This window comes from Rhinolophus sinicus, chromosome 6 (assembly GCF_057876585.1).
Source record: "Rhinolophus sinicus isolate RSI-liver-muscle chromosome 6, RSI-T2T, whole genome shotgun sequence".
Lineage (NCBI taxonomy): Eukaryota > Metazoa > Chordata > Mammalia > Chiroptera > Rhinolophidae > Rhinolophus > Rhinolophus sinicus.
Window position 1 is genome coordinate 55820800 of NC_142506.1, and position 27827 is coordinate 55848626.

Consider the following 27827-nt stretch of genomic DNA (forward strand, 5'->3'; position numbering starts at 1 on the left):
TTAGAAGTAAAATCATTTATCATCAAAGCCATGTTGTTTAACACGTGTGGGGGAGTGGGCATGGAGATGAGCGTGGGGGTCCTGGGATGGGCAGGGGACAGAAGCAAACCCATTCCTCAGAAAAGGGGCTCTTCACCAAGAGATGATGGAGGCAGCCTCCCTGCCAGTCCTACTCCCTGGGGAAGCCGGCAGTGGGAGACCTGGGACTTCCCGGTAAAAGGGCACGTTTCAGCAAGGGAGCCTGCCACAAAGGGCCAGGGGCTGCCTCTGAGATGACAGCTGGTCCCATCACTGCCGCTCCAGCAGCCCCACGAACTTGCAGATGTCCCGGGCGAGCAGCTCCGGCTCCTCAAAGGCAGCAAAGTGGCCCCCACGGGCCATGTAGGAGTAGGAGATAAGTTTCGGGTACTTGAACTTCACCCACTTTTCTGGGGCGTGTAGTAACTCACAAGGGAAGGCAGCAAAGCCTGTGGGCACGTGGACTTTCATCCTGGAAGAGGACAGAGATCCCACTGATGGGGTAGGCTGCCACCTGGCAGCCTGTTCCCCACAGCAAAGGGTTTAGGAGCAGGCGGGGAAGGGTCAGCTGGCCCACCCACGGGAAGCCATAAAGAAAAGGATGGACCTAAGCTTTTAACCATCCCCCTCAGTTCCAACCCACCGAGGGCCCTCTTTTCTGGAAGGGCTGCCCAGGCTGGCGAGTGTGATGGGACAGCCTCTAACTCCCTGCCTTTGTCCCCTTGCCTTTTGCTGCCCCCCTGAGGGTCTTCATATGAGATTAGCCAAGGGTGCCAGGGAAAGTCCCAGAACCATCAATGCCACACCAGGCCAGCATCCTGGACCTGGGGGAGGTCCGGGTTCTCTCCGGGAACTAATTCTAAAGGCAGAGGGATTTCTCCGAACGCCCCCGACCTTCTTTGAGTTGTGTTCTCATCCTACACACCCAGCAGGCAAGGCTATACTTTTCTGCCCTCAGATGCCCTCCCTTGAGTTCAAGACCAGGGTCCCCCTGCGTCCTGCCTCAGAGACCCCTCCTCAGAGGCTGGCTCTGGGCTAAAGCGGCTCACCGATAGTGCTTTTCGGCCATAAAGCCCCCTCCCATGTTCTCCTTGTAGAAGCGCTGGGAGGAGGTGATGGTGCCTGTTGTCCAGTAGATCATGATATTGGTCAGCAGGTCATCCAGAGAGAACTTCCTGGGAAAGCAGAACCGAAGGCCACGCTCAGTGCCAGGTGCAGTTGTGGACAAACAAGAGCTGCCGCTTCCCAGCTGCAAGCATTTGCCAGGCCCCATGCACATCTGGCTTCCTTCCTCGGACCTCACTGCAAGGTTGGAGCTTTTGTCCCCGTGCCACAGGCAGGGCGGGCTCAGCCCAGGGTCACCAGCTACCATGATAATAGGCAATGCAGAGTGCTGACTATGTATGCGAAGGTGGGTCGGGGCTGACCTCGATGGAAGCTGAGTCAGGCTAGGGACCTGGGAGTCGTGTACTGTAGAGGCTGTAGCCTTTAAAGCTCCCCCATCTTTCTGCAGCCACCTTGGGGATGGGCTTCCCACAAACCACGCAGTCATACGGCCATGATGCCAGGCTCTCCAGGCTCCAGGAGGGAGAGGCCCTGGGCTGCTCCTGCTTCTTTGTAATAAAGAGGTGCTCACTGACCCCAGAAGGAGGCTATTTAGCAAACAGAGCATATACAGTCTCGAACCCTACATCCTAATCTTATCCAGCCCACTGTGAGGCTTGGAGCAAAGCTTAGACCTCTCTGCGCCTCAAGGTTCCTTATCTAGACATTGGGTCTACGCTGGTCAGAGGGGATTTGTGGGTCATCCAACAATAGATGGAACTTGCTGACCACCCCACCCAGGTGAAGAGGGAGCGGAGGGTGATGGGGGGTGCTGCTGGGATGGGGGGCTCACAGCAGGGATACATGGGGTCTCACCTCTCCAGGCCTCCATCCTCCAGGTCTCGGAACTCTGAATTGGTCCAGGTGGAAAACTTCTCTAGAATATAGGCAGCCAGTCCCACAGGGGAGTCATTCAGGGCACAGCCTGGTGTGGGAAGAAGCAAGGGAGCGACTCAGGGAGCAGCTCAGGCCTGGCACCAGGGAGCTGGCCGTCAGGACTGAGGTGTAGTGCAGGCCCCCCAGAGCAGCACTGCGGGCAGGGAGCCTACGGTGGGGCACAGCGCTGCCCTGATGCTTGGGGTGCATTCGAAATGGAAGGGATGGAAACCGCCTCCCCTTGGCCCTGGTGGAGCAGGCCACGAGCCAGGGCCCTCCTGAGCTCACCCACAGTGTCGGGCTTGGTGGACTGGATGTGCATGTAGCCGCTCTCCCTCATTATGCTGTAGAACATTTTCTCCTTCAAGGGGTATAGCAGCTCCATATCCCGCTCGGTGTAGCCAAAAAGCCCCCGGAAATGCCGTCCCAGGAAAAGGGTCAGGGGGTAGAAATTTCTTAGAATCAAAGCCATGTTCACGTGCAGGCCTTTCACGTGGCTGAGGACAGAGAAGGGCAGGTGAGGCTGGGCTGGTGTCAGGAAAGAGGGGCAGGGAGGAGGAGGAGGAGGAGGAGGAAGAGGCCACCAGGTCTAGCCCTCTTCCGTATCTGCCTCTCTGGGTGGCCACATGAGGTGAAGGAGCAGGTTGGGGAGAAAACTGTTTCTAGAAAGTTCCAGTCAGGTCTCTCCCAGGGCTCGGTCCATCAGAAAGGTCTATTTTCTGACCTTCCCCTCCTCTAGCTGGCTCTCTCTACCTGGTCCTCTGTACCTGGGCACTTGGCCCTGAGTCACCAACCCTGTGTGACACGGAATGGAGGGAGCATCCACGTCAAGGACAGAGCTGAATGACAGGGGACACTCCCTCCTCTCCCCTGGGGTCACAAGCATCCTGCCTAGGTGGCCCCTACCAAGAGGGCACTCCAAAGCTCACACACTGTGTCCTGGCAGGGTGTGGGGTGAATAACCCTGCCGCCCTGCGCAGACGTCCACTTCATAGACACTGGGCACACACGCACCAGACAGTGACCCTCACCTGGGCACCAGCTGGGCCATGTTGGTGCATATCAGGGACCCCCAGTCCCCACCTTGAACATAGAATTCCTGGAAGCCCAGCCGCAGCATCAGCTTATAAAAGATCCTGGCAGTGACCACTGAATTCAAGCCTGGTTGTGAGGGAGAAAGAGAACAGTCATGGAGAGGTCACTTGTTGGGTCCTCCTGGTGTCCTGTGAAATTCCTACTGCCCCCCCTTGCCCCAGGCTAGGAGAGAAGGAGTCCTGGGGCCCAAAGGTGGGGTGCCTGGTGCCGGCTTTGGTGGAGAGGGAGTGAGTGGACAGCCAGGCACGTGATGGGCTCAGGCCAACCCGGGTGGGCTTCTGTGGGGCCACACAGCGTGTGGGGCTTGGTCAGCCTTGCTGGCCTGGAATAGTCCAGGGCCCAGATAAGGAGCTCCTGACAACACAAGAGTCCAGGCCCCTGAGCCAGCCCTGAACAGTGACCGTTGCTCTGCCCAGGCCCTGATCCACTGCACTCCTCAGATCTTGAGAAGATTCATGGGCCCTTTGCATAATAAAAATGCCCCCCTCGCTTGCTTTTCTTCCTTCCAGCTTCTGGTCCCTTCCCCAGCATCCTCAGGTTCTGAAGGAAGTTGTCCCAGGTGACTCCCTGCCTCACCCTCCCAGACGGAGAGCCTGGTGGGAAAACATGGCTCCCATCAGGCGAGGCGGGGGCGGTGACACGGCCTCCAGAAGCCCCCATACCCTTCTTGGATGATGCCTCTGAGTAGCCGTAGCCGGGAATCGAAGGGCAGATGACTTCAAAAATGTGCTCGTCGCTCAGGCCGTGGTTCTTGGGGTCAGTCAGGAATGGGATGATGTTATAAAATTCAAAGAAGGAGCCCGGCCAGCCGTGCACCATCAGCAATGGCTTTGGGGTGCGGCCAGCGGGCAGCTGAGGAGGCTTCACATGGATGAAGTGGATATCCAGCCCTGGGGGGACAGATGTGTGTTTATTTGATTTGGAAAACAGTCCAGTATGTATCGCTCCATGGGAAAAGAAAAATTCTAAGTCATATCCAAGTGTGATCCAACTTTTGTAAACAGCCACATGTATGCATAGCTTTATACTGCGTGTATATGAATTTTAAAGTCTAGAAGGATAAACTATAAAAATGTAAAAAAAATGACTGAACAGAATTTCAAGTGCAAGTGCTTTTGTTTTTGTTTTTTCGTGTTATATGTAATTTCTATTTTTTCTGCAATGGACATAGTAGATGCATAATTTTTTTTGAAGTGGAGAATTTTTGTTTAGGCAGAGTAGAATATTGGGCACTCGTAATGCCATCCTAGCCAGGGGCAGGTGAGCAGTTTCCAGGCCTCTCCGGCATCCCTCTAAAAGCCCTCTTTCCCAGGTGAGGGGCCCAGATAGCGCCTGGGAGGTCACAGCAAATAAGGCCAGGATTGCTGTCACACCTGCAACCCTCGACCAGCAGGGCTGGAGTTGACAGCAGTTTAGCCACTGTTCTTTCTGGTCTGTGGTTAATTCATTATACTAATAATACATGTTTGCTGCAGAAAACAGCAAACACAGATAAGTCAAAAGGGGGGAAAATCACATGTAATCCCACTATCTGAAGAGAATATTGTGTTGTTCATCCAAGCTTTTTTTCAAATAAATTTTTTACTTTGGAACTATTTTAGATTTGTAGAAAAATAGGGAAGATAGCACAGGAGGTTCCCATATACCCAAACCCAGTTTCTTCTTCCAGCAACATCTTACATTAGTATAGTACGTTTGTTATAATGAATGAACCAGTACTGATACGTGAGTAACTGAAGTCCATACTTTATTCAGATTTCCTTAGGGTTTTCTTGTTGTTGTTATTTTTAAAATTGTATGATAGTAAGAACATTTAACATGAGACTGACCCTCTTCACAAATATTTCAGTACTGTTACCCATAGGTACCATGTCGCATAGCAGATCTCTCGAAGTTATTCATTTTGCATAAATGAAACTTTATACCTATTAATTAGCAAGTCCCTCTTTCCTCCACCTCCCAGCTCCTGGCAACCACCATTTCACTCTCTGCGTCTATGAGCTTGACAACTTTAGACACTTCACATAAGTGGAAACACGCAGTATTTCTGTGACTGGTTTATTTTACTGAGCACTGCAGGATTGCCTTCTTTTTTAAGGCTGAATGGTATCAGTATATACATACAGTGGAATGTTACTCAGATTTCCTTCGTTTTTAACTAATGTCCTTTTTTCTGTTCCAGGACACCGTGTTATGTTTAGTTCTCATGTCTCCTTAGGCCCCTCTTGGCTGTGACAGTTCAGACTTCTTTTTAAACACTTAGAGAACATAACTTGCTTTTAACAAAAATAGAACCCTACATCCACTCTATCTTGGAACCTTATTTTTTTCACTTAACAATATATCCTGGGTGTCCTTTCAGGTTGCTAAATCTACTCTTATTTTAAAGTTTATTTTAGTAGGTAATCTTACCTCCTTTGGAACACATTGCAGGATGTGAGATTCATTTTCATTCAAATTCTATCACATTGTCATTTGGGTTTAAAATTAGGAAAAAAACACACCCATATATACATACATGCTTGTGTGTGCGCGGGCTCTCTCTGGAAGCCGACATAAGAGAAGCAGAACCTATCCCTGGGGAGGGAACTGGGATTTGGGAGAAGGCCTGAGATGGAGACTCCTTTTCACTGTGCAGCCTTTGAATTTTAAATATTTGAATTTTTAAAATTAAGACAAATGTTAAAAGCCCATACTTCATAATTTGCCCTGTGAGGAGGAAATGTTCTCTCGGTTCCCCTAAAGGTCTGTGGTGCCAGCAAGATGCTCTATGCCCAGGCTGCTGGGTTAGGAGCCAACTTGGGCTCAGAGGCTGCGCTGGGCCTGGTGGATTGTGAGGGGAGGGCCTTGGGGGCGGGGGGTGTCCCAGCTAGGGCCTGAGCCGGGACAGGCTGGGCATCTAGAGAGCGAGGTTCTGGCCCTCCCTGTGATTCGGGCAGTTCTCTCCTCCTATCTGAGGGGCTGGGCTGGGCATCTCTGGAGGCCTCTGTAGAGACCACTCTGCAGTGGGAGGCCCAGGATAGTGGCGAGAGCCAGAAGCTCACCACAGAACAGGGACGCCAAGCGACGAGGACAGAACACTGGGGTAGGGGTCAGAGGTTGAGCTTTGAGCTCAACATGGGTCAGTGCAAGGGCAGGGAGGACTCTGTAAAGGTCCCACATGAGGGAGGAGCACAGCAGCAAATAGCGAGTGAAAAGGGAGGTCTTCTTGGACCAACCCCAGGCTGGGGAGCCAGGAAGAGGTGTGCTGAAGGCTTGCTGGGCCCAGGGAAGGGAGGGAGCCAGCTCAGCATTGTGGGGTCTGGGCACACAGCATGTGAACCTGGGCTCAGCCTATTGTATTTGTTGGGATTTCACATTATTTTGGCACCCTGCTGAGTTTATACCTTATAAACACATCTCAATGACCAATAATTGGATTCTGGGTCTCCCCAACTTTGTGTAAGTCACATCTTGTGTCTAAGGAAGCTGTTCCCATGACATCTATCCCCCTCCAGCTGGTGTTTTGGAAACATACCTTCAATCTTAGTCTTGAAGTGAGGGTATCTATTGAGAACCTCTACTTGCTTCTTCCAGTTAAATTCATTCCGCCAGTAGGAGAGGATTTTCTTCAGATAGTTGGAGTTGAAACCATAGTGGAAGCGGCTATCCTCCAAAGGTGAGGTTAAACGAACCTTCTCGATTCTCCGGTGTAAGTCCTGGAGCAAAATGCAGGACCCCAAGGAGAGAGGGGTAGATGGGACAGAGCACAGAGAAAGTTTGTTTCCGGAAGACAGAGCAAACCCTGTAGCCACAAGACACTGCACTACAGCAGAGGCAAAGCAATCTTCCAACATGTCATCTGAGGGGGTGAGGAGGCCACTGGTCTATAGACTTGTGCTCTGGGTTGTCCCAGAAGAAACTTTGTTCCCACAACGGTAGCTATTCCCAAAGCATCCATTCTTCACTTTTGACTTCAGGTTTCTCATCTTTCACTTTTAAATATATGAACAATACAGATCTTTAACTTATCCAAGGTCCATCAAACTTTTTTTGTAAAGGGCCAGAAAGTAAATATTTTTGGCTTTTTAAGCTGCAATTACTCCATGCTGTCCTTGTCATGTGGAAGCCATGGGTAGTACGTGGACCAATGGGTGTGGCTGTGTTCCAATAAAACTTTATTTATGGACACTGAATGTGAATGCTATGATTTTCACATCACGAAATATTAATCTTATTTTGATTTTTTCCACCATTTAAAGAAGTCAAAACTATTCTTAGCGTGGGGGCTATACAAAAACAGGTGGCAGGATGGATTTGTCCTATGGGGCACGGCTTTCTGACTCTGACATATAGCACCAAATGAGAACTCAGTGGGATAAAAATTTCAGGCCAGCAGAAGCACAGGTCTAACGGGTGTATATCAGGCCAAGAGACCAGCCCCAGCTGGGGGAAGTTCAAGCCAGCTCATGGAGCCTCTCAAGTGTTACCCTTCCCAGAGTGTTCCCCCAAGCACTTGAGTCACCCCCAAACAGATTTCGGAGCTCTTAGGCTCTGAGCCTAAGAACCCACTAAAGGAGTTATCCTCAGGGCTCAGCCTCTGCCCCAAATAATGAGGCTTTAGCAAGTCCTACCAAGGGAGTCGCAGCCTGCTTTCTCTTGGGTGCAGCCCAGTTTCTGCCTTTTCATCCCCTCTTTTCGCAGACTTCTCATATCTTTTTCTCAGCACTTCTTACAGTATTTGTCCCATTAATCTTTTCTCTGCACATTTCTGGACTATGAGCTATGAGAGGGAACAACCTCTCCTTCCAGGCAGCCAGCAGAGTGTGAGCACACAGCAGGTGCTCTGATACCCACAAAAGGAAAAGCAAGAATGGGTGGGGACACCCCAGTTCCCACCCAGCCTTCTGGCCCTGCTTAAGCCTGGCTTTCAGATCAGCCCACACTGGTCACATTCTTCCTGACTCTAGTCCTGTGTGGAGCAGGGGCATGGGCTTTGGAGTTCAACAGATCTGACTCCAAATCCTTCTGCTTATTATCTCTGTCACCTCGGATAAATTGCTTCACCTCTCTGAGCTCCAGTTTCTACATCTGTATGATGGAACACTAGTCCTTACCCTATAGGATTACTGCAGGGGCTGAATGGGACCACGGATGCCTGACACACAGCAGGTGCTTAACCAATGCTGGCCCTTGCAGCAGCTTTGTGCTGTAGCATTTTACGTCACCATGGCCTTGCTCTTCACTCAGGATCTCTGTCAAGGCCCTGATGAAAGCCTGCTTGCTTTCTCCTACAAGCTCCCTCCCCAGGTTTCAGGTCGGGCACAAAGGAGGCGAAGCAGTTACTTTTTGTGGCCTTTGATGCACATAACTGGGTTCAGCAGGCACTCCCCTCCCACTGGGGCAGTGATGGGCCTTGTGTGGGGAAAGGAGGGAAGGAGAAGGGACCCGGTGGGCAGAGTGGGCAAGCTGGGCACGTCTCTCTGGAGCAACCTGTATGCCCAGTGGGAGAAGAGCGGACTGAAACACACGCCCCAGAGGGATGCCCTCCTTTCCTTCCCAGCCCCAGCCTAAGGCCCAACCCCAGAAAGGGCTTCTCGCCTCCCCTCTGCCCAGCCCTGCCTGGCAAAAGGGGCCTTACATTGATCTCCTCATCTGACGTTTCCACCTTGAAAGGGCGAATGCTCTCGTCTTCCACACCTGTGGGTCTCGCCCCAGGTCCCCACCACCCATCTTCAAGTGGCAACGTTTCCTCCTTGTCCCGGGAGACGAACCAGTAGATGACGAAGCCCAGCACTGAGGCGAGAAGAATTTCCAGCCACATGACTCCTGCAGAGGGGGGAGAGTCCATGAGCCACAGAGACCACCCAACCACCCCAGCCTCTGGCCGGAGATGCCATACCCCCAACTTCTCTCCCACCCAACCCTTCCCTGATTTTATATACTTTTGACCTAAAAAAAACACCCCAATAATATAAGCATAGTATAGAAATATTGAAAAACAACAGAAAAAGAGACAAAAAATCACCCATAATCCTTCTGAGCTATGAAATTCAACCAGGGTTGGCTCGTACACAGCCCTGGGTGTGGGGGCTGCATTCCTGAGGCCTCATGCTTCTCTGAGGGGCCTTCTACTCCAGAAGCTTCTCCCCACCTGTGTGACTCCCTTCCACGAGGGAGATGCAGCAACTTCTCTAAGGGTGGGAACGGAGCCAGGGTTCGAGCCCCTTGCTGTCTCTCTCTGAGACGGTCTGGTCCTCAGGATGTGTATATGGGGCAAGGGGGGAGACTGAAGTGCTGGAAGGTTAAATTTAATTTGGAGTGAGGAGGGGGAGAGTGTTAGACAGCCTGAACATGGCCACACATCTCAGCTGGTTTTTTTTAACAGCTTTATTGAGATATAATTCACCCATTTAAAGTATATAACTCAATGATTTTTAGTCTGTTCGCAGGTTTGTGTAAACATAACCACAATTTCAGAACATTTTCATCATCACAAAGAGAAACCCTGTACCTTTTAGCTATCACCCCCTTATTGCCTCCCACCCCACCCCAGCCCTAGGCAACCACTATTCTACTTTCTGTCTATCGATTTGCCTACGAAATTTCATATACGCTGTTTTCATCCCATTTGTCTGACTGCTGTGTCTTTCTTCTCAGAAGGGAAGAAAGAGGAGCTTGATTCCTGCAAACCCGTACCGGGAAGACACTGGGCAGCTCTGTTACCTTAGCTCCTCATCTTACACAGGCCCAGGGAGGTAATCACAGAAGGTTCAATGTGCATGAATATGGACACGCTCCCCGTGCCAGAAGCTGCAGAGGTTCTGCTGGATGCAGCGTGTCTAGGACCTAACTGGAGAAAGCATCGTGTTTCAGCTGAGGTCTTGGCACAGCCACAGCCCTCCAGCCCTGCCCCTGACTCTGTCTTGGGAACCCGAGGCAGGGGAGGACTCTGCTAGGAAACCCACCCTAGTGTGCTCTCTATTCCCCATAGGACCCCGGGAGGGGGGCTTGCCAAGGCCCTGAGGTTTGCTCCTGCCAAGAGCTGCCCCTCTAAACTGAGCACTGGGCCACTGGGGGCCGTTCCTTGAAACACTCGTTCACAGCAGTCCAGAAATGGAACTTCCTGACAGAGAACCATTGGAGTTGGCTCTTCTGTCTTCCTGTATCACAATGGAACTCTAATGCCCTATTTCTGTCTGTGACCCCACTGACCTCCCAGCACCTAGACCCAGCCCATGGAATCATCTCTGATTCCTCTCTCACACCCACCCATCACCAAGTCCTGATGCCACTCAGATTCAGGCCCCTCCATGCCCAGTCCCCTCCTCTGAACCAGTGCCTTTGTCACCCGCATTTAAATGACTATGACAGTTTTCCAACCCCATCTCTCTGGTCACTGGCTCACTTAGGATCCACTGCAGCATTCTTCCTGGGACCATACCCAGTGTCTCCACCATTAAACTTCTATCTCCCCCTTTCAGTTGTGAGATAAGTGGCTGAAGTGGCTCCCCCTTTCAGTGCACATGTACTGGAAGTCTCAGCTGTGCCAGAGAGCAGGCCTACGCTATCCCAGGCGGAGACATGGCATGTGGTGTGCCAGTGTGTACCCTAAGCCCAGCCCGAAGACAAGCCATGGCTTTCACCTTCCAACCCGAAGCACCAACAGTGCCTGATTTTCTACGTGTCAGATGGAACCAGTCCTCCTACAGTTAAAACAAGGCAGGGGACAGCTGGAGATGAATCCCTCCTAGTTTAAGGAATTCAGAAGAGACAACTTGCACAGGCTTCTTCCATTTCCAGAGAAACCCTCTGTCCCTGCCAGGAAATCCTACCCTTGCAGAAGATGGAGAAGGGCCAGCTACTAGCCTCCGGGGTATGTGAAGGCGGGACTAGGCTTAGGGATTGTGGGGCATGTGGGAGCCTGTGGGAGGAGGTGGAAAGCAGCGGGCAGAGCTGCCTCCAGCAGCAGGAGCAGCGGGCAAAGTTCACCTGGCATGAGGGTTGCACAATGATGATCTGGAGCTTGGGGAGGCAGGACCGTTGCCTGTCCTGGTCACTGCCCTGACGCCAGTGCCCAGCATAATGCCTGGCACAGCAAGGCATGCTACCAATGTTTGTGCAATCAGTGTGCGGTGGAAGCAAATAAGACACATTTTGCACAACGTTGTCCAAGAGGCTGAAATAATGATCTTCTTCAACCTCCTTTTACAAACCACTCTCCTGACCTGACTTCGGCACAGAGTCCAAGAGCACCCCTTTCCCTTTCTGGGCGGAATTGTCCCAGTGCTTTCACTTGTCGACATGGGTGCTGTGTCCTCACCCTTTGATCACCTCCTTGGGAAGCAGCCAAGGACGCAGAGCTGTGGGGCTCTGTACACAGTGACATTCTAGAGGCCTGTAGGGGAGGCAGGGCAGGCTGCAGGCACGGGCCCCACTCCCCAATGCGTTTTTACAGTTGCGTGATCCTGCCAACTCAGCTGATCTGCTGTGTATGCAGCGTGGTTATCTCCCCTAGATATCATGCAGCAAACTGAACCACGCTGGCCCAGAGTGTTAAAATGACCAGGGTTCAATATTCCATCTAAATGCAGGCAGTCCAGGACAAGGGGCATTAAGTGGCCCACTCCAGCATGGCCAAGGCAAAGTTAACAGATTCAAGGAGAAATTTTAAAGCCCTTTCTCTTGCATCCTAACTAAGATACTAAGAATATTACTACTTGGCTTAAAGAGTGCTTTAGAGTCACTGATCTCAAATTGCAAAGCAGGCTTTAGCGCGGTGTGTTAATTTGACACCTAGTAACCACTTTTTATTTAATAGAGGGTATTAAATGCACACGAAGTAAGGTGTTCTAGGTTCGCCAGCTGTAACAGGCATTGACTGTCTGCCAATGGGTTTTCAAGGGCTGTGACAAACCATGCAAATCCACCCAATATGCAGCTAAAATTCATTGAAATTTACTTTCCTTTTCACGTATTTAAGGCAAAAATCACACCGCAATTATGAGGATTAGAATCTGTAGCCAAAGCATTCATTCCCTGTCACTGAGCATGTTGCACACATCGCCCCCGCCCCCCGCCGCCCCCCATCCTGTTTCCCCATCGCGTGTTTTCAGCCTTAAGACTCATACCTGCTCTCTGGGAGCCCCACAGCCAGGCAAGCCACGACTGCACGGGACCCGCGGCCGTCTGCCCCAGTTGCTTCCCTGGCTTGCACAACTTTTCCAAAAAATGAAATAATAATCAAGACCTTCCCCTTCCTGCCAACAGCGGCTCAACGGAGAAAGAGGTGGCGGATCAGTGGGCCTGGGGAGAGGCGGGGCCTCGGAGTCCGACCAATCAGAGCTTAGGCTCCCACCCTGCATTCAGTTTAACTCCGCCCCCATGCTCCAGGGCTTGGAACGAGAATAGAGTCCCTCACCCCCTGGGGCCTGGAGGGGCCGGGAAGTGCCAGGGCCTGCAGGCCGGTGTCCAGGGAGCCGCCCTCAGGCCTCCGGAGCTCCCTGGACAGGGCTGCTCCTTTATTTAGAGTATGAGAAAAGTGGTGGTTTGAGACTCAGGAGAGAGGGTCCTCTCTGCCAGCCCATCTCTCCGCACAAAGCAGGCGAGTGTGTGGAGCCGGCTGGTGGCTCTCTTTCCTCCCCAGGGTGGGTTCCTTGGGGTTGGGCCGGTGGAAACAAACATCAACCACAATGGGGAGGGCTGTTCACCCGGAAACCCAAAGCCAACTGGACTCTGGTAGCAGCAGCCTGGATTTGGGAGGGGGGTGACAGCAGGCAAGTGACAGAGCTCTCCCCTCCCTAAGGCCCTCTCTGCCAGTTGGCACCTGAGAGGAAGAAAAGGGCTACAAATACCCAACCTCCAGGAGGCCCACCAGGGGCTTGGGTGAAACCAATGGACACCCAAGCTGAAAAGGAACTCAGCAACCTTGACTCCAAACCCCTCACTTCAAAGCTGGGTAAACTGAGGCAGGGTGAGGGGTGACTTGCCCCAGATCATGTGACCAGGGAGCGACACATCTGGAATAAAGGGGGGGAAAGAGTCACTGTACTCTGCCCTCTGTCCTATCTCATCTAGGGTGGGGTTTCTCAACCTCAGCCCTGCTGACACTTTAGACCAGATAATTCTTTGCTGTGAGGGCTGCATTGTGCGGTGTTTAACACCATCCCTGGCCTCTACCCTCTAGATGCCAATAGTACCCCTCACCCCCCCACCCTTGTTGTGACAACCAAACATGTCTCCAGACATTGCCAAATGTTCCCTGGGGAGGATATTGACCTCAGTTGAGGACCCATGTTGTAGATTAGTGGTTCAATTTTTAGGATGTGTTAGAATCACCCGGGGAGCCTGTTAAGCTAAGATTCTGATTCATGGAGTCTGGGGTAGGGCCGGACAGTTAGCATTTCTAAGTTTCCAGGTGAGGCTGCTGCTGCTCGTCTGGGGAACACACTTTGAGAACCCTTGCTCTAGCCTGGATTGTAGACTTTCAGAAGGCAGTGCTCCCCAAGGTATCCCAGCGAGCACTGAACCCATTTCTGGCAGAGGCAGGGAGCCCACCAACAGTTGTTGAATGAACACTTGGGCCCGAGGTGGGAGGCACCCTGGCTCTTCTACAGGATATAGAAGAAAAGCAAAGAGAGAACGCCATCGCCAAGATAACCAGGTGAGCAGAGAATCCCAGAGCCTCTCTCTGCCTGCAGTCTGGTGAGTTGGTCCCACGCAGAAGGCTGGGTACCCGAGTTGCCCTCCTGGTTATGACCCTCTGGGGAAGGGTGGACCCACAACTCTTCATCCATACTATCCAAGATCCCATCAGAAATTTGAAGTAAATGCTACAGCTGCAGGGGAGCCTGCTACCCCTAGCCAGGCCTGGGAAAGGCTCTGCAGTTCAATTCTCAAATTTTACCAACTCTTTTTTCCTAGGAGGGGCACCCAGAGAAATTCCATAACCTCTGCTTCTCACAACCTGCAAGCTACAGTCTAAACCGTTAGTCAGACACATGAGGCATAACCCCCCACACACTCTGCAGCCTGAAGCTACACTAGGCAGTTCTCTGTCCCCCCAAAACAGAGCTCCAAATCCTAGGACACCCTCCATTTCCCTGTTAAAACCCTGCTCTTGAACAGGGATGGGGTGGTGGTGAAAAAAACAACAACCCCCCCACCCCACTCTTCCTTCTTCAGGAGCCAACAAAATCTCCCATGATCCTCCCTTACCTCTACAGTGGCATGTATTCATACCCTCTCCTGAAGTCCCACCCCAGTGCCTTCTCACTCCTATAGGCTCACTGTCTAAGGATAACAGGCTATGTCAGCGAGGCCTTCTTAGGTCACTGCTCTGAGCAGTTTCATTTAATGTTCACAACATTCCCATTGTACAGATGAAAAACTAAGGAAGAGTAACTTGTCCAAGACCAAAGAGTCAGTAAGTGGGGGAGGCAAGATTCAAATGCAGGCCACGAGGCGCCATAACCCAAGCTCTGTACCCTTCCCCAGATCACCTCTATTCCTTATGCTTTCTTACTTGGGAAAGATTTCTCTGTCTGGTGAAACTGTACTTCTCAAAGCCAAGGATTATATCCTTTTCAACTCAAAATCCCCACCGTGCCGTTTATAAAAGATGGCCAATAAACCACAGAACTAATGCTGTCACAGTCAAGCCCGTCACGACAAAGAGAGTGGGCTGAGGCTTAGGGAGATCAAATGACGCTGCTCAAGGTCACCTGGGCTTATTGGCTCGCCTGGGCCTGAGCATCTTCCCACTGTTCTCACAGCTTCCACCAGCCCACAGCAAGAAGCTGAAGAAATGCTGCTATGCCCTCCAAGTCACCTTCTGTCTCCTCCAGCTAGAACGCCATCTTCTATTTCTTCTGTCTCCGCCAATCGCCCCAAGCACAGCGCTCCACACAGAGTGGTGCTCAGTGTCAGTCAGTGCCACCACACACCGGAAGTTGGGATGTGGGTTTCAGTCCCCGCTCTGGCTGGGGGGCCTTAGTCCTGCCACTGGAAGGCTCAAGTAAGGCATTTACCTTTAAGGCGACGGGGGGGTATATAGAAGGTACCTTCACAACTGGAATTGAGGTACTAGCCCTAGCGAGCAGCTAGGATAAATCAAAATGTAATCGGAGACTTCCATACAATCACTCTGCAGAATCTACTAAAACTGGACATAATACAAACGCCATGACTCAGCAATTTACTCCTAGGTCTAGACCCAACTGAAATGTGTCCCGAGTTTACCCAAAGTCACAAGCTAGAATGTTCATAGCAGTACTATTTGTAAGAGCCCCAAACTAGAAACAACCTAGATGCCCATCCACCATAGACTGTGGCACACTCACAATGGAATGCCGTAGAATGAGAAAGAACAATTTACAGGCACACACGATGACGTGATGTTTCCACAGTGCTGAACCAAAGAAAGCAGACTAAACAGGACGTCACATGATTCCATTAAATACAGGACAAAGACAAGTGAAGCTAATTTATGATGAGACTTCAGAATGATGTGTGTTCCGATCACCTAGTGACAGTGTAGCCGTCTTAATGTCATAGCACATTACTCACGTGTTTGTGGGGAGGCAGGTGTACACAAACCTGCACTGCCAGTTGCATAAAAGTACAGCACATACAATTATGTACAGTCCATGATACCTGCTAATGATAATAAACGACCACGTTACTGCTTGATATCTTTCCTATACTATACTTTCTATCATTATTTTAGAGTGTGGTCTTTGTACTTATAAAAAAAGTTTGCTGTAAAGCAGTCTTCTGTTCTGCTGGCCACAGTCTCATATGTTTCATCTCGTTTACTGCATCTCTTGATGACATCATTTCCTCTTGTGCTTGATTTAATCTCATGTTGTTTTGTACAGTCACATGCTGTACAGGCTCGTAGCCCAGGATCAATAGTGCTGCCCTGCGAAACCTGGGTGTGTAGTAGGTTATACCATCCAGGTTTGTGGAAGCGCCTCTCTGATGCTCACATGATGACAAAATTACCCAACAACTCACTACATAGAATGTATCCCCGTCGTTAAGTGGTGTGTGACTGTACAGATGGAAGAGAAGTGTGCGAAACTCGGAGTGGTTAAGTCTGCCACAAAGGTTCCACAGAGAAGGGGACACTGAGTGTTTAAGGACGAATAGGAGTTTATCAGGCAGAAGGTAATGGTGGGACGGGGACACATCCAGGAAGAAAAAGAATCATGCACAGAGGCATGGAAGAAAGAAAGTGAGTGCATGGTGTGGAGGAAGAACCACAAGAATATATACTCATGTTCAGTGTAAAAGGTGACAGTTAATGAACTTGGACGTACAGCTGTTTCATTTATGTCTGTATTAGGTGAAAGGAGTCCCTACTTTATCTCTGTCATAAGTTACCACTTTATCATGATGAAGCGGACCCAGGAGTTTTAACTTAGAAACTGTGTTTGCAATTCGGATGACGCTTCTGTAACAGATTACGCAAATCTCAACATTCCACCCCAGGTGCCCTTACTGAGCTGGCCGCTCCAGCAAACCTGCCACCAGATTGAGGTAGCATGGGAGACTGCCAGCTATGTTCTTACCTTTCTTAGCAATGGCATTTTTATTTTCGTTGGAGAAGCCCAGCTAAACACTATGTTTCTTGGCCCTTTTTTGCAGCTCAGTATGCAGAGTGATGAGGTGCTGACAAAGAGCTGTAAGTGTATCTGAGGCAGAGCCAGTACCTTTGTGTGAATGAGGAAAAAAACACCCATTCCTCAAAATACTGTCTGAAAATTAACCTAATATACTGCTTTTGTTACAAGATACCTCATTGCCAGCGGCTAGAAAGTAGTCGTAAATAAAAACACAAATCCATGATGTGAACGGTGATTAGGGAGAAAATAAAATGGAATAAGCATTGCTAAGAGAGCCATTTAAAATGGAGTCGGAGGCCATTGAGGAAATGGGGCCTAAGCATGTCTTATGTCTCAGTTCGTGGAACTATTGTCAAGTTGTGGACCTATTGCTGAACTCGGCTCAAGGCTGAACAACAAACATCCTGGATCCATGATTGCTACAGGGACATACAGAGACTTTACTTGCTTCCCATCATGATCACCATACCATCTTCATTCTTCCCCTTGAAAGGAACTAACCAATCCGTTTCGACAACCAGCATCCTCCATTTATATAATGGGCCTAACCAATCTCAGCTGACCTAGCCATCATCCTTCGTTTATATGGAGGACCGAAAGGAAAACAGCTCTTACGGTTCTGCCCTTTACAAATATACTCTTGCTTTGTTTTCTTTGGAGCACAATTTAGGTTGCTACCTGAATCTGTGCCCCAGATGGCAACTCTTTCTTTGCTCCAAAGAACTCTTTTTCTAGTCTTTATTATAGCCTGAACCTTTTTATTTTATTGTAGTTTGGTTAGTAAGGGCCTCCTCTAAGCTTGTCTGATACACAACCTGTACAACAGTACATGGGTCCTGCCTGTGTGTGGAAGGCCGAAAAGAGCCCTGATTCCGTTGTTCAGGCCCTTCCCCTTTCTCGTCATGCTTTCTGGGACTTAGGCCTGATGGCTGACCATGATGGACATGACGGTAGCCATTTTGGACCATGAAGTGATCTTAAGGATGCAAGTCAGTGATGACGGAGAAAGACGGAAGGAGCCACCACCTAAGTCCTGGTTTCTTTACTCCCAAACTTCCTTTGCATGACAGAAAAATAAACTTCTCTATTGTTTAAGCCACTGTTATTTTGAGTTTTCTATTACATAAAGCCTAACATAATCCTAACTAATTGAGAAAGTCAGGGGGAAAAGAAAATATATCAAGTCCCCCAATGGACAAACTCTGAACAACAAATGCTCGGTCTCAAAATTTTCAATGCTATATTCATGTTCTATCTCTGAAACATTTTATGATAAACATTTTCCTGCTGCCCCAGGTACATAAAAGGTAGGTTCTTAAAGGGCAGACAATGCAATGGGTGGCCTCTCGCAGAGGTGTTTTCTATGATGGAGCCATCCCTCTTGAGGACAGAAAAGGGTGTTATTTGGTTCCAAGTATTCAGACCAGTTCTTTAAATAAAAAACTGGATGAAAAGCAATTTTCTAATACCTGTAAAAATGTAAAATACACATGGCCTTGGACCCGGCAATTCTATTCACTGCACTTCTTTTTTCTTTTTGTAAAAGCAGAAGATTCAAAACACTGTGAATGTTCATCAATAGGGGACTGGGGAAATAAGCTGTGACATATTCCTATTGTGACTACTACGCAGAAGGTGAAGAAAAAAGAGGTAAATCTCTATGACGACAGGGACAGCTCTCTACGACATATAGTTAAGTGAAAAAAAGCAGGGAGCAGAAAAACGTGTATGATTAATGGGCACCAAAGGACACACACAATCCAGGTTGAAGACTGTTTCCGGGGGACACCCAGACACTGGCAACAGTGCCTGCCTGCAAGGAGGGAATAAACTTTCATGGAATTAGCTTTTGCACTTAAAAAAAAAAAGTCATCTTTTACCAGATGCCTGTACTAGCTACTCATAACAAAAATGATCATACATTTTTTAAAATATGAAAAACCCTAAGTGACAGACCCTGTGAGTCCACTCTGAGAGTGAATCAGACGCCCTTACAACACCAGAGATGCACAAAACACGCTCAAGCAGCTATGGCTAGGATGTCTGTTGCGTGACTTTCTAGGGGCCAAGAAACCCCTGTGACAAAGATTAATGCAGAAATGCATGGGTGCCAGAGGCCTGGTGACAAGGTGAAACGGGGTGAACAAAGCTGGCTGGGCTGCCAGAGAAACAGGAGCTGCCAGAGAACTCGTGTCCACATGGAGCCATCTTTTCTGTGAGCATGTCCCCCGCTTACACCTCTGTACAGATGAGAGACTCGTGTCTCTAATCGAGACCTCCTCTGACCTCCAAACCTGTACACCCACCTGCCAACTTGACTGTTCCATGCATGTCTCCAAACCAACTCCAGTGGATCTGAAATTGCCCGTGATCTTGTTCCCCTAAACTTTGTCTTCTGGAGTTTCCTCTCTCTGGAGCTGGCACTGCCCACCTTCCAAATGCCAAGCCCCCAAACCCACGCCATGTCCTCGAAACCCCTCTCTCCTTCATTCCACCCACATCCAATCTATCGACAACTTCTGGCAGCTCAACCTCCAAAATATATCTCAAATCCATCCCCACCAGCACAACAGCTTCCCGTGTTCTCCCTGGACCACAGCAAAGCCCCCTGCCCGGTCCACTCACACCTGCTGTGCCCCCTCCAACACACTCCGCAGCCAGGATGTTCTTTTGGAAATGCATATCTGGCCATATCACACCTCCTGTAAAAACCCTTAAATAACGTCCTGCTGCCCTTGGGACAAAGCAACACCAGCATGGCCTTCAAGACCGGTGTGGTCTGACCTGCCCACCTCTCCCCTTCTGCTGGGCTGCAGTCCCCCCACCCCGATCTTCTTTCAGTCCTTTGTCTCATCATGAACGCAACGCGCTTCCCTCCCTTCTCAGCTCCTTGACTCCTGCTCATCCTTCAGATTTCAGATCAAGTGTCCCTTCTTTGGGCAGCCTCTCCTGACCTATTTCAGCACGGCACACCTCTCATTCCTAAGCCCTTGTCACGGTCACATTCGTCAGTGTGGTCATGTGACTGATATCGGCCTCCCCACTGGGAGGAAGCTCCTTGAGGGTAGAGACCATGTCGCTTTGGCTCCCCTCTGACCATGTCCTCAGTGCCTGGCAGTTCTGGGAGGATCACTAAATATTTCTTGAATGAACAAATGAATTCAAGCATTGTTTGAATGACAGTGTAGAAAATTACTAGAACTTCTAAACAGAAAGATGGCTGAATTCTCCTTGAGGAATTATATATGGCCTACTCAGCCTGGTTTGTAGAGATGGGCCGTAAGATGCAGGAAAAGGGTGGAGGTGGTGGCATGCGGTATTATAGGGAATTTCTCCCCAAACGAAGACTAGAGAGGCCATATCCCAGGCACACTGCAAATATCAGAGTTTGGGATCGAAAAAGATGAGACTCAGAGTCGGGATCTTGCTGAACGCGATGAGGGGGGTAGTGTCTGCCAGCCTGCCCTCGGAAGACTCCCCTCCCTCAAACCCAGGCTGGGGTGGTGGGGAGAACTTCACAATCAGAAAATGCTCCTAAACTCATAGAAAGGTACTAGCTAACTCCAACTCAGCACTTATCGTGAACCTGGTCTTGGGCCGAGTGCATTGCACGCTGAGTGGCTAACGGTTCTTTAAGAACAGAGGTGAGAAGGTGGACAGAGGCCCAGCTCTGTCATACATGTGAGAATTCCTCCCCTTGCCCTGTTGGCTGATGGTTTCCTGACCGTGACGCAGACCCACATGAGCGCTGAGAACCTCCTCTCCTTCTGGGAGAAGACTGCACGGGCAGAAAACTGGGGGCAGAGGGAGTGAGGGAAACAATGGTACTGCTGGGCCAGAGAGAAAGGAGGGCCAGGGGCTACAGGTGCTTCCTTGGGCCTGGGCCCCTCCCTGCCCTGCCCAGGCTTGCTGCTTCTCCCTGGGGGAAGGTGAAAGGAACATCCAGCGGAAAGGGAAAAACAGACGGCTCCCCTTCCACTTCAGGGCTGGCCTACCAAGGCAATGCAGAACGGGACGTTCCTGCCACCAACACAGTGTTGAGCCGCCCAAGCCCTGGGGCTCCCAAACAGTGATCCCCCAAATTCCCAGGCCAGCTCACTGCAGCAGAGACCACTCTGGGTGGCAGGCTGGCCCACCATGGAAGGGGAGAACCCTGGAGGGGCTCCCCGACTCCCATTGCCCAGGACTCTGCCAGCCTCTCCACCCACAGCCATTTCCCCTGAAGCCCAGCCCCCAATGGAGGATTGAGGGTAGCTAGGCGGAATGTAGGCGGGCCTGTCGGAGCAGGACGCTCTGCACCCACAAGGGCCTTGTTTATCTCCGTGCAGGACCTGGAGCCGAGCCCTGGGAGCATAGGCAAGGGCGAGCACCCCAGGGAACGGAAACATGTGGTGTGTAGGCGAAAAGAAAGGGGAGTAGAGGAGACGCAGTGTGAGAAGCAGCCTTCTGCAGGGAACCCTGCTCTGGGGCCTGAGTGAAGGGACATCACCATCTGCTTGGGAGGGACTCCCTGCTCCATACGCCTGCGTGGATAAAAGAGCAGAGTCTGTGACTACGGGCCTAATGAAAACATTTACCGAGTCGGAGCCAGCCTGCCTGCTGGGCAGGCACTAGCTGCCTGCTTTGAATCCTGGCCCTGCCACTTGCCAGCCACGTAACCTTAGGCCAGTGCCTGCTGTTCCCATGCCTCAGTCTCCCCATCTGCAAGATGGAGAGAATAAAGTACCACCCTTACCAAGTAGGGAAGCTTTGATGAGTTAACTTGGGTAAAGTGCGGGTACACAGAAGTGCTTTCACAGGGCTTTACTTTTTGTTCTTAAATCCCGAGAACAGTAAACGTGGGGGAGAGGGGCCTAGCCTGAAGCTGAAGGCACCTCCCCTGAGGAAATTCTACCTAAACAAAGATGGGAAGTTAAGGCATGATCCTTGTAAGAGGAAAGACCAGGGGTTCCAGGTAGGAATACAACACCTGAAGACTAGTATGGCTGGAAGGCAGAAAGTGTGGGGAAGAATGGCCTGGGATAAGGAGAGGGCCACCAGGCTGGGCTGGCTGGCCCTGAGCAGCTTTAGAGAGGGATGGCGACCTCCACAGATTGTAAATACCCCTGACGTGGCGCCTACCGCAAACTTTTACACAACCTTCCGGTTTTAAGTTATGTAATGCGAGGAGGAGCCAGACTTTCCCCACACGGTAGGGTTCACAGGCTCATGTGCAGGGAGTTTCATGCGAAGTCCTATTCCAGCCCACGTTCTGCCCATGAAAATAAAAGCTGTTGAGTTTTCCACTGGTTTTAAATTACCAGAGGAAAAAAAATCCAAGTGGAACACGGTTCACTGCCTATGAGGAAAAAGCATTACCTTCCACGGAATGTCAATACCTGGCATTCTCTGTCTGAGTAGAGGAAGTCTCCTATTTCAGGGGACAATAGAAGTGGACTGTATAATCTACCTATTTGCTTTTCTTTCCATTAACCACATTCTGCCCTCTCTCCCCTCCCCAAGTCGGCTATTCCTCAGCAATGTGCTCCCCATCTGGAAGCTTCCTCAATGGTGTGTAACAGGATAGCACTGTTAGCTGGGCCCTGGCTGAGTAACCTGAGCCAGCTTTCTTGCCTGGGGCTTAGCAAAAGGGCCATGTGCTTTATGTAGAGAAGCCCCAAGGACTATTGTCAGAGTTTGAGGAATGTTCTGGGTTGTTGGTATCTTGGTGGGGTTAGTTTGCTTGCAGCAAGGTTTGGGTTGCAAAAAAGAATAAAAAGTCACAAAAGCCTAACAATGCTTCTGGGGTTCAAGCAAAGGTCCTGGCGGCCATTCTGAAATTAAGATGTGCCATCTTGACAGCGTGTCACCGTGACCTTGAGAACAGCCCTGCCTCTATGGGAAGAAGACACAGGCTGCCTTCCCCCAGCTGGTGGCTGGGCCTGCCCACTCCTGCCCCCTCGCAGGGACAACTTGCGAGGGAAGCAAAACTGAAACGCAGGAAAGAGAGTCAGGCAAGAGAGTCACTTTCCTGAGGTGTTCTAGTCACTACAGGGGTTAATCACGGGGCTGGGCACTGGAACCAAAAGGCCCAAGTGTCTCCAGTTCTAACAAGAAGAGGAGTACACAGGAAAGCCACCACCCAATGTAGCAAAGGTCGCTCCTTCCACAGGGAAAGCCAAGTCCCAGGCTGAGCTGCTAAGGGACAATCGGAGCAAGTGTGGGGGGTCCACGCCCTGGCCTCTCTGAGGGGCGCCGCACAGCTGTGTCACAGGGCACAGAGGCCGTCAGCTTCCTGCAGCCCTGGCACACCCACAGCGCAGGCCACATCCCGGCTAACGCCAGCTGGATGGGCCCACGGCGGGGACCCTCAGAACCCTTCCAGTACATGTCTGGGCAGCACAACCTCCTGTTAGGAAGCTCAGAGAAGCCCTGCACTGTGCCACGGGGGTGGGAAAACTCTTTAACCACATGTACAGCAATAACCCTGAGAAGTGAGGGGCAAGTTTTCTGTTTTGAAGAAATTTCAAAATGAAACTCAGAGGCTAAGCAGTCTGCTTGAGTTAACTCAGCTGGTAAAGTGCCATGACATTGGAATTCAGCCAGTCTGTTTATCAATCCTCCCAAACACTAAAGGCAGCAAAAATTCCTGTTCCTGACCCGGGTGCCCCTTTGTGGGTTAGCTACAGAATCTTCTGAAAAGTCTTTGAACTCCTCAGAGAGAAGAGCATTATTTTTCTTCCTAATGCCAGCACTTGGTTAGGCCTCGGCGGGCCTAACAGGTGGGGCTTTGCTGCACCTGGACGGTGCACTAAATTGGTTCCTCATGAGAACAGTGCCCGCTCACCCTCCAGGCAACAAAGCAAAGAGACAGACAGGGGGGTCCAGAACGCATGAAGACTCCACCCCAGGTCTCTGAGCCCATCTGGAGGAATGCTGTAGGCTAGACTTTAGAAAGTGAAAATAGCCTCTCTCCGGGTGAGAAAGGATGCACTGTGACCTCCCTCAGGAATGTAAACAAACCTTGACGGTAAAAGAGGCTGCTGCCATTTGAATTTGGTTTGGGCAACTGTCTGTCTAGTTATACAGTTTACCCTTGAACAATGTGGGGGGGGGGCACGGGAGGAGGGGTTAGGGAGTTCCAACCCCCTGCGCAGTCAAAAATCCACATACAACTTTTGACTCCCCCAAAGCTTAACTACTCGTGACCTACTGTTGACTGGAAGTCTTACCTATATCTCAAACAGTCGATTAATACACATTTTGTATGTTATATGTATTATATACTGTATTATTACACTAAAGTAAGCTAGAGGAAAGAAAATGTTACTAAGAAAATCATAAGGTTTGCCTGCTAGTTTTTTTAAATTGTTGCGAATATCCAAAAATGTTTCCAATGTATTTTTAAAAAATCCATGGATAAGTGGACCCGCTGGAGCAAACCCAAGCTGTTCAAAGGTCAACGTGAGAGGGAGCTCTTCCCAGAGCACCCACCACCCCGCCCTCCTCAAGGAAAGGGGTGACTGGATCCTTGGCAAAGGTTTGGTTTCCTCTTAGGGCAACTATTGGGGTGCTTTCTCCCTGCTGCAACCTCCTCATCTTACCCACACAGTCCCCTGAGCCTCTGCTCCTAAATCGGCCAGCCGAGGCCAAGAACGCCCATAGGCAGCCCCCCCACAGGTGACCCCAGGAGGCCAGCTGGGCTGGGCGGGGACCCTTCTGCTTCAGTCCTGGGCGCCTAACCTCTGTCTGAGGGTTTGTTGCCACAGCACGCTGGGGCCAGGGCCTTCACTCCATTTAAGCTGCCCTCAGTGGACCTGGCACAGGCTGCAAGGCCCACCCAGGCCCCATTCACACTGACCACTCCCCGCCTACATGTTTGCTTCCCTGAAGATCCCTTTGGACTTAGCACAGAATCATCATATATTAAAGCTGCACATGGTAGTCTTACAGATTGGATAGTCCAGCCTTCTCGTTTTTTGGATGAGGCCCAGGGAGGGTGACGTTAATGGCAGAGTTAGGACATGAGCCATGGTTTCCTTCTACGCCAATTCTCGTCCCACATCACTCTACTACCTCTCAAAGGAACGATGGGATCTGGGCCCTACCAGAGGTGGGCTTTGCACATGAGACCCTAGAGGCCCTGCCTAGTTGCCCCACGCCTGCCAACTCCAGCTCCCAGTGGGTATGTTCTGGGTCATTTCTTCAGCATGGTGACCAGCTCACATTCAGCCCTCCCACATTTTGTAAGCCCAGCTGTGTTCCACGTCTTTGAGTATTTCAGCTCAAGAATGGAGACATGGAGTCTGGGCAGCTTGTGCTTGGCTAGGATGCTGAAAGGGAAAAGTAAAGATGCCAGGCGAATGAATAATCACTAACCACAGGCATGCTGGACTCTTATGTGGATGGGAGGGGCACTGGGCATTAATGACACAGGGGCTCCCTGTGAGCTCCAGTTGGTGCTGGATTTAGGACATCAGACATGAACCGGGATACCACAGGAGGGGATTGAGGAGGGTACTCCACTTTCTCCAGTGGTCAGATGCACTTTCTCTAAAGGCCCCTCTGCCTAAGGGCATTCAGTAACTTCCTGCAGACATCTGCTGGGGTGCTTAAGGCATAGCTGAGAGGAGGATGGGGTCACGTAGATGGGCTGGGAGCAGATGGCTTTCAGGTTCATTCTGGCTGCCTTGTTGAGCAGTTGTTTTCCACAGCCATCTTTCCTTTCGGGAACTGTGGGGGAGTCAGCAGAAGTCCTCCAGTTCTCAGGCTGGGCCAGTTCCGTTTATCCAGTAGGTCACTCTCACCAGAGGACACTGGTGGCAGCTTGGCCCACACACAGACATCTCAGCCACACAAGGCACAAGCCTGCAACTGGCCACAGGGCCTTTGCACTTACTCTTCCCTCTACCTGGGTCACTGTCACCCCAGATAGCAGCTTGCCACTTTCTTACTCCTCAGTATCATTCAAATATCACCTCTCAGTGAGACCTTCTTCTTTTACCAACACACCCCGGCCCTCTTCAATGCTTTATTGTTCTCCATGGCATAGGTCTTCTTCTAACATACTTTATATTTTATATATTTATTTTCTTTATTGTCCATCTTTTCCCGGACAAAACTACAGACCCCATGAAGGAAACTCCCTGCTGAGCCTCTGTACCTAGGGCAGAGGGCAGGCAGTCCCTAAGCACTGCCCACACTTCCTAAGGGAAACAGGAGGAGGTCATCATAGGATCCTCGTAGATGTGGAAATTTGGGAAAGAAAAACCACGGAACATTCCAAGAGCTTTTTGCTACATCAGATTCAGTGGGGCCATCTCCCAAACCCTGACTCCCTGAAGGAAGCAACCAGGGCACCAAAAGACATTACTTTCTGAGCAGTGGGGTTTCCTGAAAATGTTTACTTTGAACCAGGCTGAATTCACAGGAGGCTGCAGCGGCACAGAAACAGGCATAAATCCCAATGTCCTCAACAATTTCCCCAAACAGCTCACACATCTGGGCAAAGGCACTGCACTGGGAGCTAAGACGCCAAAGGCATAGGTCCCCTTGCCCCTGACCCCTACCTCAGGTGCAGAGCAGTCCCAGCGCTGCCAGGGCAGAGGCAGGGATATCAGAGAGGGAGAGGGTGTCTGCCCATCCAGGCCCCTGGTGGATCCAGGCTTTGGGGAGCCTGAAATTTATACAGTGGAGGGGAGGGAAGCAGAAGCGGGGGAAACACAACTTTAAGAAGTCAACATTAGGATTATAGCATTGCTACAGACCCACCCCCAAGGCTGCAGAAGGAGCCAGGGCAAGCGAGGGGCCAGAAGCCAAGTTTCACAGCTTCGAAGTCCGTGCGCCCTTGCCAGGAGGGAGGCTGAAGGAATTTGCGGTGCTTTTCCTAGGACTGCTCACACCGGTCGGTTTCCACTACACGGTGAACTGTAATAACCCCAAGGCCAAGTTTCCTCCTCGGTGCGCTAGGCTGAGCTGAGCCGGCTGGCCTTCCCTCCCAAGGGAAGAGCAACGGGGGAGGAGAGGGAAAAACCAGGGTGGAGGGCAGAGATGGCAAGAAAGCACATTGCAACCAACTGAAACACTTGAGACAGGCTGTAGGTCTCCGGGGACAAGCACATCCATGTCACTGTGGGGCCGAGACGCACCCTTATTCTCCGGGAGAGCGGGACAAGGGGCGGTGCCGCGCCCCTGCAGCCGGCCGTGCCCAACGGGTCGGAGGCCGCGGAAGTCGCTGCCCGGGCGGCGCCTGGGCCTCTTCCAAACTGCGTGCTCTGGAAGCCAGAAGGGTGGCTGGGTGCCAGCTGCGGGCACGCGAGGTCCCCGCATCGGGGATGCAGCTGCGGGTGCGGAGGGAAGGGGGCGGGCGACACTAATGGGAGCGAAGGCCTGTCTAAGTCGCATCGGAGCCCTGGAGGGACGGCGCGGCCCGACTGCGCCCCCCAGCCCGCGGCCATCCGGCCCCACCGCCCCGTCGCGCGCCCTCTGCCCACGGATCCCGCCTCGGCCGTTTGGCCCCGAAGCTGCGTGCCACGCGCCCCGGGCGCTTACTGTCGTCGGTTCCCCAGCGCCCAGGCTCCCCGGCTCCGGCGGCGATCCGCAGGCTGTCCCTCCAGCTCCCCGGCTCCCGCGACTCCCTCTCGGCTGGTCTCCAGCCCGGCGCTGACCCCGCCCAGGGTGGGCCCTGCAGCGGGGCGGGCCCGGGCCCGGCAGAGGGCGGCAGGGATATTCCCGGGTTCAGGCCAGCCGGGGCCCGGTTACCTGAGCGACGCCGGGACAGTTTCGGCACCTCTGTAACGCTCCGCCTCTGCTTTGGAGCAGCGCTTCTCCAAGTGCGGTCTGCGGACCCCGTCTAGAAACTTTTACAGAAGTTAGATGCAGTGATTGTCAGCTGAATCAAAACGAAAAACCCTAAGCTCGCATGTTGTATGTCTTTATTTAATCTTTCTAGTAATTCATTGTTATTGGATTTTGCACACATATAGGTCCGGGACCGACTGGGAAATGTAAAAGCAAATTTGTCTTTCAACACTAAGAAGCGTTGTCCGCACGACAGGAGGACCTACTCGAAGAGGTCTTCACGGGGAGCACCGCGCTCCACGACGCCTGGAGAGGAGCTACCGAGTAAACGCCGTCCGGTTCAGAAGC

The 27827-nt window shown here is 51.2% G+C and overlaps 1 protein-coding gene across 3 annotated transcripts; it reads right to left on the minus strand.

The window, feature by feature from the left end:
• EPHX1 (epoxide hydrolase 1) lies at positions 1-27469 on the minus strand. Of its 3 annotated transcripts, XM_019730916.3 has the most exons (10): positions 12204-12356; positions 9799-9925; positions 8714-8901; positions 6611-6791; positions 3756-3983; positions 3030-3159; positions 2287-2495; positions 1939-2047; positions 1068-1193; positions 1-490 (listed from the first exon to the last, which is right to left on the minus strand). In XM_019730916.3, the coding sequence occupies exons 3-10, from the start codon at positions 8894-8896 to the stop codon at positions 289-291; spliced, it is 1368 nt and encodes a 455-aa protein (XP_019586475.3). In that variant the 5' UTR covers positions 8897-8901; positions 9799-9925; positions 12204-12356; the 3' UTR covers positions 1-288. The 3 variants fall into 3 exon arrangements, with proteins under 3 accessions (XP_019586475.3, XP_019586473.3, XP_019586474.3); XM_019730914.3 differs by lacking the exons at positions 9799-9925; positions 12204-12356 and adding an exon at positions 27231-27469; XM_019730915.3 differs by lacking the exon at positions 9799-9925 and having other exon boundaries at positions 12204-12361.
• Between the last annotated feature and the right edge of the window lie 358 nt (positions 27470-27827).

Excerpts from the sequence above, each read along its gene's own strand:
- EPHX1 (XM_019730914.3), bottom strand. The coding sequence starts at position 8,896 with ATGTGGCTGGAAATTCTTCTCGCCTCAGTGCTGGGCTTCGTCATCTAC. Across the intron at positions 6,792-8,713 it reads CGTCAGATGAGGAGATCAAT|GACTTACACCGGAGAATCGA; the intron begins GTAAGGCCCCTT and ends ATTTTGCTCCAG. Across the intron at positions 491-1,067 it reads ATGGCCGAAAAGCACTATCG|GATGAAAGTCCACGTGCCCA; the intron begins GTGAGCCGCTTT and ends GTCCTCTTCCAG.